The sequence below is a fragment of the Ovis aries genome, chromosome 10 (genome assembly GCF_016772045.2).
Source record: "Ovis aries strain OAR_USU_Benz2616 breed Rambouillet chromosome 10, ARS-UI_Ramb_v3.0, whole genome shotgun sequence".
NCBI classification, from domain to species: Eukaryota; Metazoa; Chordata; class Mammalia; order Artiodactyla; family Bovidae; genus Ovis; species Ovis aries.
The window spans coordinates 78,266,947-78,282,225 of NC_056063.1; the positions used below are offsets into that span (position 1 = coordinate 78,266,947).

Below are 15,279 nucleotides of genomic sequence, written 5' to 3' on the forward strand. Positions count from 1 at the left end.
GCTTCTTGGTCCATGAGAGAGCTGAGTCCTGTCCAAGACGGCCTTGCACATGGCGTTTTCTGGGAAATGATTGAGTTTTGAAAAAGTTGTTCTGAGAATTTTTGTCAGTTTTCTCTTAACCTAATGGAGGAGAGAATTTTCAGAGGTGCTCTTTCACTGACAGAAGTTACACCATTTCATTGAAATCAGACCTTTTTTTTTTTTTTTTTTTCAAGAATATGACTTTAGTATCCAATTTTAATGTAATTTTAAGATTAGAAACTTCCTAGTAATCGATTCATAGATTTATTTTGAAGTACTACCTTATGAGTTGTGTCAGGATATAGTGAATCCTTCAAATACTTTTTTATGTAAAATCACCATTGTTACAGAGTTCCCTGATTTCTCACTTTATTATTCAGGTTTTGGTCTTTTTGCTGTATTTTTTAACGTGGAAGGAAGTGTGGAGTTCCGAGTGCAGTGAACCGCCGGGCCCTCATGGCAGCCAGGCCCACAGGAGCCTGGTCCTCTGGTGCCGTCAAGGCCCTGATGTAGTGCGAGGTGATCAGGTGGGGTACCAGTCTGCAGAGAGGTGGTGATTGACAGCGCTTCTTAATAGAATGTATGATACAGCATGAATGTATTTATGATAACACCATAAAATTCATACACAGATGGATTTTTTTTTATAATATGAGTCATGTCTGGCTCTCTTGTTGTACCAAGGACTTTTGTATCCAAATACTTCTTTCAATGAGATATAAGTCTTTCTCAGATAATTTTAAGTTTGCTGTGGAAGTTAGAGATAGGTCCACAGGCTGGCAGAATCTGCTGTGAACTGTTTATCCTAGGAAAACCAGTCCCTCAGTTTTACCCACAGGTAGTGACACAAAGCTGCCTTGTTAGCCCCTTTTTCTGTTGAGATCTCTCGGTGCCTCCATGCTGACAGCCAGACCCAAATGCATCCCAGGAGAAGGCATCCTTAGCAAAACACATTTCTATGAGGTTGATACCTGAGGAAAAGTGATAACCTTCTTAAAAATTTTTATTTAAGTTCAGTTACACATATACATACATTATACTCTTTCCTATCATCACAGAAAAACGGGGGTTTTTGTTTTGTTTTTATCGTGCCACATGGCTTATTGAGATCTTAGACCCTACCAGGGATCAAATCCACAACCTCATCCGTGAAAGGGCAGAGTTCTAACCACCAGACCGCCAGGGAATTGCCAAAATAGTAGTTTAATGGTGCGTACATTTATTTTTATACATACTTACTTCAAAAAAAACATGACTTTTAAAAAAGAAGACAGAATTACTAAATTAATTTGGAAAATGTACATCAGCCTCAAAAAAAGGCTTTACAAGTTAACACATGATAAGTCTCATAAATACAGTGTTCAGTGGAGAAGCATATCATAAAAGAATATACACGGTTAGATTTCATCTATATTAAGTTCAGAAACAGTCTTTAGTAATATTATTATGATTGAAATTTTGTTAAGGATAACTTATCTCCTGATAAGTTTGTTTCAGCAAATTGTTTGCTGGTTGTTTCAGACTGTCTTTGCCAATAATTTACTTAACACAGGTTCATTGTGAGAGTTATGTTACAAGCCAACAGCGTACAGGATATATCGTCTCTTAATAAGCCAATAGAGAAATACTGCAAAGCAGCTGATGGATTCAAATGATGACACTAGCAAAATAGTGCTATTAGAAATTGAGACAGGTTTCCTTTCTGGTGCTGGTGGCCAGTGTCTGCACCACACCATTGAAAGCAGTGGAAAGAAGCACCAGGGGCTGGTACACAGTGTTCTCAGCACTAGTTCCAGGCCCTTAGAAAAGACCCATTTCCTCGTCCCAGCACTGTTTCTGTATTTTTCAGTTTCAGCCAGTGTTACGCCTATCAGTCAGTTCAGTTCAGTCATTCAGTTGTGTCCAACTCTTTGCGACCCCATGGACTGTAGCACATCAGGCTCCCCTGTCCATCACCAGCTCCTGGAGCTTGCTCAAACTCATGTCCATCAAGCCAGTGATGCCATCCAACCATCTCATCCTCTGTCATCCCCTTCTCCTGTCCTCAATCTTTCCCATCATCAGGGTCTTTTCCAATGAGTCAGCTCTTCAAATCAGGTGGCCAAAGTATTGGAGTTTCAGCTTCAGCATGAGTCCTTCCAATGAATATTCAGGACTGATCTTTAGGATGGACTGGTTGGATCTCTTTGCAGTCCAAGGAACTCTCAAGAGTCTTCTCCAACACCGCAGTTCAAAAGCATCAGTTCTTCGGTGCTCAGCTTTATACTCCAGCTCTCACATCCATACATGATTACTGGAAAAACCATAGCCTTTACTAGACGGACCTTTGTCAGCAAAGTAATGTCTCTGCTTTTTAATATGCTGTCTAGGTTGGTCATAGATTTTCTTTCAAGGAGCAAGCGTCTTTTGATTCCATGGCTGCAATCACCATCTGCAGTGATTTTGGAGCCCCAAAAATTAAAGTCTGTCACTATGCCATGAAGTGATGATCTTAGTTTTCTGAACGTTGAGTTTTAAGCCAACTTTTTCACTCTCCTCTTTCACTTTCATCAAGAGGCTCTTTAGTTCTTCACTTTCTGCCATAAGGGTAGTGTCATCTGCATATCTGAGGTTATTGATATTTCTCCCGCCAACCTTGATTCCAGCTTGTGCTTCATCCAGCCCGGCATTTCACATGATATACTCTGCATAGAAGTTAAATAAGCAGGGTGACAATATACAGCCTTGATGTATTCCTTTCCCTGTTTGGAACCAGTCTGTTATTCCATGTCCAGTTCTAACTCTTGCTTCTTGACCTGCATACAGATTTCTCAAAAGGCAGGTAAGGTGGTCTGGTATTCTCATCTCTTAAGAATTTTCCAGTTTGTTGTGATCCACACAGTCAAAGGCTTTGACATAGTTAATAAAACAGAAGTAGATATTTTTCTGGAACTCTTGCTATTTTGATGATCCAATGAATGTTGGCAATTTGATCTCTGGTTCCTCTGCCTCTTCTAAATCCAGCTTGAACATCTGGAAGTTCACGGTTCACATACTGTTGAAGCCTGACTTGGAGAACTTTGAGCATTACTTTGCTAGCATGTGAGATGAGTGCAATTGTGCGGTAGTTTGAGCATTCTTTGGCATTGCCTTTCTTTGGGATTGGAGTGAAAACTGACATTTTCCAGTCCTGTGGCCACTGCTGAGTTTTCCAAAGTTGCTAAGTTAAGCCTATAACTTTTCTATTACTCTGTACCCTCTCCTTTCACTACAGCTGAAATTTGCATGAAGTAGAGTCTTTGAAATAAAATACATGGACACTGCCGAGCTCAGTTTCAAAAAGCATGTGACGAGTGTATATTGACAAGTTTAAGACCATGCTCTCCAGCAGAAATAACAAGGGGACATCCACTTGTTAATGTGTTCATGTAAAATTTATTAAACACTTAATTGAGAACTCCAGGAAGCCAACAAAGCTACTTTCCTATTTTCGTGCTGTGCCTGTGTATATTCAATTAACCAGATAATCCGAAATAGGTTGTTTTATAGAGCTGCTGTAATAATCAGGTTTATTCTAGGTAGACACGTTGATTCTACACACTACCTTCGCCATCTTATAAAATTTCTAACACTGTTCAACAGACCCACTAATGTTTCAAAAGGCATTTTGTTTCGTTCAGTCCCATTTTAGTATTCCTTTAAAGAGTTTGATCGATGACTCTTGAGATTCAGCCAAGAGTGTCGTGTCAAAAACTTGCTTGAATTTGTCTAAAAATTCATAGTCGGTGCTGAATCTGAACTTGTTGGCCCAAAGCAGCACCGTTCCTGGCTGACAGAGGTACACCATGGTGGCGAGCAGCTTGTCCAGGAAGTAATGGTGGTAGACCACGTCGGAGGCCAGCACGTAGTCGTAGTAAAGCGTGGACTTGGGGAAGCTCTGCTCCAGGCCCTCCCCCCACACCAGCTCCTTCACTTCCGGCAGATACGTGGTGCAGTTGAGCGTGTTCTTTAGGAGATTGTATTGTAGGTTCCCCAGCACATCAGGCAGATCTGTCGCCGTGACTTGAGCCCCTAAGAGAGAAAGAAAACCTGCCTTGAGTACCTGGAAACACCGGGGCAGCCCAGTGGACCCATACTCTCAGGGGGAAAATGCAGCTGGGTTTCCCCCCTTGACCTTCTGGACATCTGGGCTGGATTCTTTCTCGTGGGGTAGACCCCGCGCTGTGCCCTGTAAGATGTTCAGCAGCATCCCTGGTCCCCATACACGAGGGGCAAGCAGCACCTCCCCAGCCAACCCCCAAGGCATGATGCTCAGAAATGTCCCCTGACATTGCCAAATGTCCTTCATGGGTCAGACACCGCGTTTGGTTGAGAACCACTGAGATAGAATAACATTTCCATCTTTTAAGAAACTGAAACCGTGGCACCGGGGAACTCTGCTCAATACTATGCAATAATCTAAATGGGAAACGAATCTGACGCAGGATAGATACTGTATACATATAACTGAATCATTTTGCTGTATACCTGAAAGTATCACAACATTGTTAATGATACTCCAACAAAATTTAAAAAAATTTTTTAAGATGCTAAAACAGTGTTATAGTTTGGGGAGATTTCAAAGTAATTAACATACCAAGGTTTGGGGCTTCCATGGTGACTCAGACTGTAAGGAATCTGCCTACAGTGCAGGAGACCTGGGTTCGATCCCTGGGTCGGGAAGATTCCCCCGGAGGAGGGCATGGCTACTCACTCCAGTATTCTTGCCTGGAGAATCCCATGGACAGAGGAGCCTGGCAGGCTACAGTCCATGGTGTCACACAGAGTCACAACTGAGTGACTAACACTTTCACTTTCACTTTTTTACTATAATAACGCATGGTGTTTTCCTTCTAAAACTGTGTTTATCTGAAGATTTTGGTTTTCTCGTCTGGAGGGTATCAGCACCTTTCCACAGGGGAGGATCTATTTTGTATGATTCTCCCCCCTATTAAATGTATTAAATTAACTTTTAGGTATTTTAAAAAAGAAAGTGATCAGTGATCACAAAGTAGATCGCCATATTTCCAGACAGATTTTGATAGATGTGTAATCACGTAGGCAGAAGTAGACCAGACACACCCACCTCTTACGCAGAGTCCAGGACGCACAGCTGGTGTTTGGGGTATAAATCTGTTTTCATCTTGGATTCACTGACTTGGTTTCTTTTCTTTTTTCCAAAACCTTAGTTATGGTAGTTGCAATGAAAAGCAGGACACAGCATAAAATAGCTGTTTACGACCAGAACTCAAGAGTCACCCCTTCAGGATGTCACCTTTCTCACATGCTAAGCAATGGGTTGGACGTTAGTGTCTCTAAGATGCAATTATCTCAGGGATAACAGGAGTCATTCTGGCCCGGACGTTTGCAGGGACTCAGTGAGGGCAATCACGGCCAAACACCTAAACCACAGCCCATCATTCAGTCAACATGTATCATTACTGTTGTCCTGGTGAGCATCTTTTGAAACAAGCTCGAGAACAGACAGACAGACACACCCAGAATACTGGCCACGATGGAAACGAGGCCTGGTCCAGCACCGATTTCCAGTATCTTAGCACCTCGGAGATTGAGTTCCTCTGTGTGTTCCTCCAAATACTGGCACAACGCTATGGCCTGGAAAACATTCACACTTGTCACTGGACGCTGGAAACCAGAGACCCCAATCCCCACTGCCAGTGAACTACTAGAAGACATGATCAGAGTTCCAGCTTACTGAGGGGTCCGTAGGAATCAAAGCACACGTGCCATGGTGTGTTTTGACCTGTGGAATATGAAAGTAGCAACTTGCGTCAAAGAAACCCGAGGTGCCGACTTGCTAAAGGGCCTGTATACAAAGACTCTTGATCAACCCCCAGGGAGGAAGAGCAGCTCAGCTCTTCCAGAAGCAGGAGCTGAGGAGCTGCAGGACAGCAGCCCCTCGCCCTGGGCAAGTCGCATCAGGTCCCCACCTGCTGGAAGACCACTGAGCTCTAAAACTCTCCAAAACCTCCCTCCTGAGCCCATCAGCAAGCAGGTTGCCTCGGACCTTGCCTGCTATACTGGACAGCAGGGCAGTCATTTGTCTTTTAAGTAGCTCATCTAAGACACTCTGGTAGGACAGTGCTTCCCAGACTGTAGTGCACACTTGGATCACTGGGGAGCCTGGTTAAAGACACCCCTCCACGTGCAGTAGGTCCGGTGGGGCTCAGGTCTGCAACTCTTAACAAGTCTGCCTTGCTAATCAGCCAGCCCATGGACCATGCTTTGGGTGGTAGCAAAGAAATTGCATATTTTGCACAGTCAAAACAAAAACAACCCCCCCACACACCGACAAAGAACCAAGGTGAATACACTTCGATGCATTTTTCGACAGAAAACCAAAGGTCCCTTTCCTTCTTGCTTCACTCCCTTCTGCCCACCTCCTGCCCTGTCTGTGAAGAGATAAAGGGAATTCGATGTGTGCGGATGCCGGAGGCGTTTTGTGTGAGCCAACGGGGTGGGGAGCGGGGGGGGCGGGTCAGCTAGTGATGCCGGGGGGCCACAGAGACTAGGGGAGTGAGCGTGAGGGCATGACCCGGGTTGGGAACATGAGTCCTGAGCTGAAGAACCAGCATGAAAGCTCAAGTGTGCACACACCTTTAGGCCTCGCCTTCTGACGGATGCTTGGGGTTTGTGACTATTTGTAGCCGAGGCTGGAGTGGCAGGGGTCGGGGCTGGCCAGGATCAGGTGAGACACGCCGGCTGCACTCACAGTGGCCTGCCCCAGGGGAGGTGGCAGACCCAAGGCCGTGGGTCTGTCCATTCATCCTTAGCTCCTCTCGAGGGACTTGGAAGGGGCGGCTGGGAGTGGGGGGATGGAAACTGAAGCACAGGTGCGAAGTGGCTCCAGCATCCAACCCGCGGCAAGAGCTCGAGGGCTGGGGAACGGACGTATTGAGGAGAGGCGTCCTTTGGATCTTAAGAAAGGGTCGTTCTGCAGAGTGGGGGTTTCAGCATTCGGAGGTGTGTCCCCAGGGCCACCAAGACTCATGTGTGACTTGGCTTCCGGAGCGGCAGCTTAGGTGTCCTTCCTGTGGGTCTTGCCCTGTGAGAAGCTGGTCCGGTGAGTGCCACCCGGGGACGGGCCTTCCCGAAGGAGCAGCTAAATCGTTTAGCAAACACTCCTCCACCTCCCCAAGGCTTCCCTGGTGGCTCAGACGGTAGAGAATCCTCCTGCAGTGCAGGAGACTCCAGTTTGATTCCCTGGTGGGGAAGATCCCCTGGAGAAGGAAATGGCAACCCACTCCAGTGTTCTTGCCTGGGAAATCCCACTGACGGAGGAGCCTGGCGGGCTACAGTCCATGGGGTCACAAAGAGTCCGACACAACTGAGGGACTAACACGTTCACTTTCAGCCACACCGTAAAAGGTGAGGGACCCCTGAGGGTTGTTGGACATGGCCCCAAAGATTTTGCCCACTGCAAAATCTAAACCCTAAAGACTTTTCTTCTGATTTTGTTTCTTAACAGTTCATATGAATTTTTCATCCTACTTCCCAATATGCTCAAGTTTATGTTAATGTTAAAAAAGAGTGTTTCAGGAAACACAGCATGGCAGAAATGGTTTCTAGGAGACACGCTGTGTTCTTGCACCTTCTAAGCACACCAGCAACACCCTCAGGGCCATCCAGGGACCCTTCATCTGAGAAGCACAGAATGTTAAAGCACTTGGCAAGGCGCCCACGGCAACACAGTTGTACACAAGTGCTATTCCCATCCCCAGAAACCCTGATGCACCGATGTCACGGCCCTCTCACCCCAGGCCACACCACCGCTCCGTAACTTTCGATGGATTCTTGAATGACAATCTTCTTGCCCACAAACCGATAGTTCTCCTGAGTGTAGCTGGCGTAATTCGTAGGAACAAATTCCTGGAGGCTTCGAAGTGATGCTTCTATCTCATTAGAATCTGTGGGACCAAAAATAACAGGTTTCATGATTTGCGAAAGTGAAAGTCATTCAGTCATGTCCAACTCTTTTCGACCCCATGGACTATATAGTCCATGGAATTCTCCAGGCCAGAATACTGGAGTGGGTAGCCTTTCCCTTCTCCAGGGGATCTTCCCAACCCAGGGATCGAACTCAGGTCTCCCACACTGCAGGAAGATTTTTAACCAACTGAGCCACAAGGGAAGCCCAAGAATATGGGAGTGGGTAGCCTTTCCCTTCTCCAGGGGATCTTCCCAACCCAGGGATCAAACCCAGGTCTCCCACATTGCAGGTGGATTCTTTACCAGCTAAGCCACAAGGGAAGGCCCCCATGATTTGTGGGTCCACTGCAAATATACTAATTATTGCTACAATTAGTCGAATGGGAAGAGATTGAGCCATCTTCTAGAAACAGAGAATGTTACCAGTGACACTGGTCACAAACTAGCTCAGACAGAATATCATGGGGTGACTGGGATGGAACAGTCTGATGGGGACTTTTATCAGATGACACGACGCCAACGGGTGCCCTGGGCCCCTCCCTCAATTTCGGACAGAGAGCACTGTGGATCCGCCTCTCCCTTAGTTTTGGTGCAAGGAGGCAAGTACGCTACCAGGCAGGATGGCACGACTGTGCGTCTGCAGTAAGAAGGACCCGGGCAGGCACGGACCGGACTATTTTTAGGTCTTGAAGTGAAGTAACATCCCGCATGCTGGCTGGAACATGTGCCTTAAGTCATTCTACGACCGCTCCTCAAAAGGTACAGGTCACCCAAAGACGAGCCAGCTGCACAGCCCTGGGGGAGGCTGTCAGATGAGCCCCGACTATTAAATTACTCATCCTTTAAATACTCCTTTACACTCATGACCCACTCAAGTGGCGCTCAGATATCATATAAGATGAGAGGAAAAGAGCACCTGATCAGGGATGATATCATGGAAGCCCAGAATGTCACAGGTTTCCCAGAGGGTTTCAGCATTTAATTAAAAAAAAAAAAAAAGTGAGTAAAAAGGTCAGAATGAGGATGCTAAGCACATGGAGGGGTCATGTGCAGAAGAGGGGGGCGCTGCTGGTGTCTCCAGGGAGAGGCATTGGTAGCGAGGAGTTTGGGTCGGGGGCGGTGCATGAGACCAGCCTTTGTTGCCTGAGCTGCCCCTGGAGACAGGTAACCAGGGATGGAATAGCAGAAAGGAGCTGTCAGTGAGCTTGTGTAGGCTCTAGTCGGAAATATATGTTCAGGAAGGAAGACGAGGCTGAGTGCAGTGTGAAGGATAGGGAGCCTTTGAAGAAGCCAAATCAAGGGTCCACCCCTCGGAGCTCACAGTTCACTGAATTCCGCCTGCACTAGAGCAGTTCTCTGTTGCAGCTTTCTCTGCAAACCCTTGTGAGATGGTCACAGTCAGAAGAGTCTAGACATGTGGAGCAAACACTGAGAAACATTTACGAAAGCTTGACCATGCCCGTTGACTCTGATTATGAGAAACTGAGGCTGGCTCTGGGTATGTATGCCTTTGTATGTTTTTTCATGTTTTTCCAGAAATTCATTTGTGTTGCATTTTATAGAAAAGTGTTCAAATGGTCTTTGATTGTAGTGTGAGCCAAGTGCTGCTGCAGCAGCTGCTGCTGCTGCTGCTAAGTCACTTCAGTCGTGTCCGATGCTGTGCGACCCCACAGACAGCAGCCCACCAGGCTCCACTGTCCCTGGGATTCTCCAGGCAAGAACACTGGAGTGGGTTGCCATTTCCTTCTCCAATGCATGAAAGTGAAAAGTGAAAGTGAAGTCACTCAGTCGTGTCCGACTCTTAGCGACCCCATGGACTGCAGCCCACCAGACTCCTGCATCCATGGGATTTCCCAGGGAAGAGTACTGGAGTGAGGTGCCAGTGCCTTCTCCATGAGCCAAGTGACCAGTTTGTAAATTAACAGAATGACACCTGCAGCTCTCAGCCGTGGGTTCCGATCTAGACTATTCCAGCCCCAGAAGGAGAATTCTCTGTCCTGACCACAAAGACAAGAAACGCAGACTTCCTTGAAGCTTGTAAGAATCTACTGAAGCACAGTGGCCAAGTTAGTCCTGAGACATCGTCTTTTCCTGTTGTGCGCCCTGGAGAGACCCTGGGGAGAGAAGGGGGCCTATGATTCTCACCAACTTCATATAAGGCAAGTTCTTTGGAAGGAATGATGCTAAAGCTGAAACTTCAGTACTTTGACCACCTCATGCGAAGAGTTGACTCATTGGAAAAGACTCTGATGCTGGGAGGGATTGGGGGCAGGAGGAGAAGGGGACGACAGAGGATGAGATGGCTGGATGGCATCACTGACTCGATGGATGTGAGTCTGAGTGAACTCCAGGAATTGGTGATGGACAGGGAGGCCTGGCGTGCTGCCATTCATGGGGTCGCAAAGAGTCGGACACGACTGAGTGACTGAACTGAACTGAACTGACATCCAACAACAGGAACCTCAAATCTATCACCCAACAAAGAGGACCCATCTTCTCCCGTAGGCTGAGCAGCTGACTCTGAGTGCTGGTTTCAGAGGCAGCAAGAAGGCAGAGGAACAGACCATGTGGTGCCCAGGAACATCCAACAGCCAGGCTGGGAGCAGTGAGGAAGCACTGATGTGTAGGATTTGGCCGTCACCATGGTGACAATGCTCCCAACATGGCAGTCCCCAGGGAAGAGACGCAGCTGCTGAGCATCATGGGCGTGTCCACCATGGATGCGACATCTACCAACAGCCTCAAGAGCACAGATCATCATAAGATGTAGGAAGATAATTCGTGATGAGACATGAGTATTTATTACCTAAGTTTTTCATATAACTTTCCCCTTTATGTAATCCATTTTGTTGTATGTTTACATGACTTAAATTTTAACAATGGCCATGTTTAAAAAACAGCTTGCAAAAATTCCCAAAATGCAGGAGCTGGTCCAGGCCATTGGGTAAGAGGAGGGAGTCGTGGGCTGCCCTCCTTCCATCTGAGCCTCTGGTCACTGGAGCAGGAAGACCATCAGGGACCCAGGGCACTTCCTGCCAGTTTCTGGCCCCTCCACATTGGCTGGACCAGTCCTTCTTTCCTTCTTCTCACAGATCACCACATGGAAGCTAACTTTCCTCTCGAGACTGTGGGAAAAGTTGATGGGCTGATTTATAAATGGCTCATTCTTTCACGGGACGACAAAAGATAAGCTGATGGTCTTCCTTTCTGGGTCAACATTGTAAAGAAACATGGGCATAAAAATATCCCTCCTATAAGACCCCTTTCCTTGCTACAAAGATAAAGAAATTTATGTTGACTGCACATGATTTTCATTTATTGTACCTATGCCCACCTGTGGGAGCTTCCCCGGTGGCTCAGACCATAAAGAATCTGCCTGCAATGTGGGAGACTCAGCTCCGATCCCTGAGTCAGGAAGATCCCCTGGAGAAGGGAATGGCAACTCACTCCAGGATTCTTGCCTGGAGAATCCCATGGATGGAGAAACCTGGTGGGCTATAGTCCATGGGCTTGCTAAGAGCTGGACACAGCTGAGCGACTAACACAGACACACACACACACACACACACACACACACACACACATGCTCACCTGATAGTTTTAGAGAGGTCAGCTTTTGGAGACAGGCAGAGTAGCATTTTTATGTAAACAACTTAGCAAAAATAAATACCGTCCTGGTTTAGCAGAGTTGGAAGAGCATTTCCCAGGATCAACGACAGTACATGTTTTGAATGTTATAACTTGGCTCTTATGACATCATTTGTTATGTCTGTTACTTATTTCCTACTGATTCGCTGTCCAGAAATGCAAGCCTGACTGGTTATGTTGTCCTAATGGGAAAATGGCTTTACGAGGATTCACTGTAGACTACGGCTGCCAGGAATACATTTTGGCCAAGAGCAGGAAGGAATCTAGATTTCGTTTCTTTTTTAAAAGTTCTTGTTAACAAACATCTGACTCTCCTAGAATTTGGAGAAGACAAAGTTGTGGATGTAGGGATTATTACCATTACTGCCACGCTTCTGCTGGTATAAAGGCCTCCTTCTACCGTTTCATGATCAGAAAAAGATCTAGAGTTCAAAGGAAATGGACTGTCTGGCCCCTGAGGTTCACTGGAAAATGCCATCCCCAGGAAAAGAAGTGAGAGGGTGGAGAGGTGAGGAAGGAGGTTACCTCCCGGGCATCTGCTGGTGCCGTCTGTGTGCAGAGTCTCATCGTCCGGGGGGCTCGGGGCCTCTTCCAGGGGCCGGGGCTGCTGCTCGGAGCTCAGACACGCATCCATCACGGGGCCGCTGGGGAGGAGAGAGCCAGCCGGGTCCAAGAGCTCTGCCGGGTCTGAATTGCCCAGAGCCTCCGAAAGGTGCAGCTTATCGCCTTAGCATCTGCTGAGCCGGAAAGAACACCTGCTTTTCAGCTTAGTTCCTTGGACGAGGAAAGCAGCCACCCAGAGCTGCCATCCTGGTGCTGCAGAGCAAAGTGGAAGGAGACCAGGAAGCATTACCCCAACTTTCCTGTGCCTGGAGAAAGGCAGAAACAGAGCCTCTGGTAGCGAGACCGGTGCTGCCTCGCTGCGGTCTGAAGTGTATCTCTAAGAGCTTTTGGGACTGAATGTTGACGAAGAAAGCCTGACCCAGCTGTACATATTGTTGCGGGTATCTTGTGAATTGAGGCTTGATGACATCATGCATTTGGCCCAAAGGCAAGACTGCTCCCTTTCCATCTGAGGCTTTAGCGCAAGATAGTAGAAAGCTCTAGGGGCTGAGGGCCAGGAAGCTGGTTGGCTCCCCATTCTGACTCTTGGCGACTCACTTAATCCCCTCCATGCCATTTCCTCATCAGCAAAAAGGGAAAGATAATGATATCTGCCTACCTCCTAGAGCCGTGGTGAGAAACAGAAGAGGAAAAGTGAAAACCAGCTCAGGAAACCCTACCAATAAGAACGCGTGGCATTCCTGCGGGACCCCACGGGTTGCTGCCAAGCTCCGTTCTTGTGCTTTTAACGTATCGATTCGTCTCATCCTCACAACAAACCTATGAAGCAGATGCTATTATTATGCCTCTCCTCAGATGAGAGATATTCGGGCACAGAGAGACTCAAAAGCAGCCCGTGATCACGCAGCCGGCCAGAGGCAGAGCCAAGAATTCGGTCCAGGAGGTCCAACTGCAGGGACCACGTTCTTGATCATGAGGCGGGACGCAGCCCAAGTTGCCTCACTTCAGCCATGGGTTTTCTGGCTGATTTTTTCCCTAAAGTGACTCATAACACTTACTTGTCACAGGGATATTTTCCAGTCTTCCATTTTTTTTTATTTAACAAAATGTAAATCATTTTCCTTATCTGCTTTTATGCTCCGCAGTTAACCCATCATATTTTTTTTGGCCAGCTCCAGACAGCAGTCAGCCACACTGTCCACACCATTACTAATTATTCTGCACCTGGAAGGGTTGTGTGCCCTGCCGTCAATGTTCAGCAGGACTGAAACTGTGGAGGCTGCTGTGAATGTAATTTAGCATTTTCACGTGCTCTGGAATCAAACTTTTGAACTGTGGTGTTGGAGAAGACCCTTGAGAGTCCCTTGGACTGCAAGGAGATCCAACCAGTCCATCCTAAAGGAAATCAACCCTGACTATTCATTGGAAGGACTGATGCTGAAGCTGAAGCTCCATTACTTTGGCTACCTGATGCGAAGAACTGATTCACTGGAATAGATCCTGCTGCTGGGAAAGATTGAAGGAGGGAGGAGAAGGGGACAACAGAGGATGAGATGGTTGGATGGCATCACGGACTCCATGGACATGAGTTTGAGCAAGCTCCAGGAGATGGTGAAGGACAGGGAAGCCTAGCGTGCTCGAGTCCATGGGATAGAAAAGAGCTGGACGTGACTGAGGGTCTCAACAGCAACAATAAGGAATCAAACAAATGTTTATCCCAATTTGCCGACTCAAGACGTATTTTCCTCTTGCAGATACTTACTTGGTTCATCTTTTCAACTTGTCCCCAGCTCCAGGAAGTTAATTGTTCCCCTAAAAGATAGCTGACTGGTTGTTGGTGAGTACCTAGGGTACCTTCACCATTCGGGGAGGGACCCCACATTTGGATGTTGGCTCTGCCATGTACTATCTTTGCTGAAAATGCAGATAAGGGTGATTCTGATCTCAGATGATGGTTGTAGGAATTAATCGAGGTAATCTCTGCAAAGCCTCTCACACGTACAGTATTAGCTGCTACTCTCGTCTCCAAAGTCAGAGAATAATCAAGACAATGCTCTTTACAAGACACCCTCCCAGCACCATGGGGCCCCAAGCATCGAATTTAAGACATTTCTTCATTTCACATGCAAGGAAAGGAGATCTGTTTTTGGTTCAATAACAAGTAATAATTTTCCCTGTGGAATGAGATGACTCCCTTCCCCATTATTGTGGTTGACGTGAAAAATTAATTTTTCCTCCAGAAAGCAACCTTGAACACAACTACAGAAGCCTACCTACTGTTCATCATTAGCTCAATACACTATAGGCTCTATAGCATGGGTTAATATTTGATAAATAATTGGGAAGTTCTGAAAAGGACTTCTTGTTAGTACCTTCAAAATAATTTCAAACTGTTAGTTTAAACAGATCTTTACCTTATGTAGCAGAAGAGAGTTGAGATTTCTATACAGCCTCGAATCCCCAGTGTTTTATAGAGGTCTGCATCTGAGTGGATTAGCATTTTATGAACAAAAGCCAGCCAGTGGAAGTCCAAGTTATTTAGGGTAGCATTACCCACCAGTACCCAGACATTATTTTGCTAGAATTTCTTCCCTCTCTCTATGGCTTTCTCAGTTTTCTATGTTACACACACACACACACACACACACACACACACACACACAATTTTTTCAACATGAAAAGGAATCACTCTCAAAAGATGCAGAAAAATCACAGCAGCAGAATAGACCTTTCTCTCTATGGTGTCCAGTGGCTGTGATATGGACTGAAACGCAGGCTTAACATTTCACATTGAAAAAAAGTGGAGGGTAGACAGTTGGGGTTTTGTACAAACCTGCACACTGAATGCTCATCAGCCCAGCTTCTGTGGGGGAAAGAAAGGGCCTGTCTGGCACAGTCTCTCTCCTAGACCCTGATTCCAGCAGCCAAAAATAACAGAAGACTCTGCCCAGAGGGGGACTGGAGAACGTCTATCCATAAGAAGGGGCTTGAGTGAAAGGCTTACAGTCATATAAGGAGTAAAGTTAGCTGGGGCAGGAGTGGATGAGAAGTCAGAAAAGTCTTCCCAGAAAAAAGCAA

General features: G+C 46.6%; 1 protein-coding gene across 4 annotated transcripts; it reads right to left on the bottom strand.

Annotated features, from left to right (window-relative positions):
* Positions 1 to 1,205: 1,205 nt before the first annotated feature.
* Positions 1,206 to 14,645, bottom strand: METTL21C (methyltransferase 21C, AARS1 lysine). 4 transcript variants are annotated; one of them, XM_012184922.5, is made up of 5 exons: positions 14,616 to 14,645; positions 12,163 to 12,371; positions 7,816 to 7,967; positions 5,538 to 5,655; positions 1,206 to 4,071 (listed from the first exon to the last, which is right to left on the bottom strand). In XM_012184922.5, exons 2-5 carry the CDS (start codon positions 12,269 to 12,271, stop codon positions 3,677 to 3,679), a joined length of 774 nt encoding a protein of 257 aa, XP_012040312.1. In that variant the 5' UTR covers positions 12,272 to 12,371; positions 14,616 to 14,645; the 3' UTR covers positions 1,206 to 3,676. The 4 variants fall into 4 exon arrangements, with proteins under 4 accessions (XP_012040312.1, XP_027829566.1, XP_027829565.1 ...); XM_027973765.2 differs by having other exon boundaries at positions 12,163 to 12,374; XM_027973764.3 differs by having other exon boundaries at positions 12,163 to 12,453.
* Between the last annotated feature and the right edge of the window lie 634 nt (positions 14,646 to 15,279).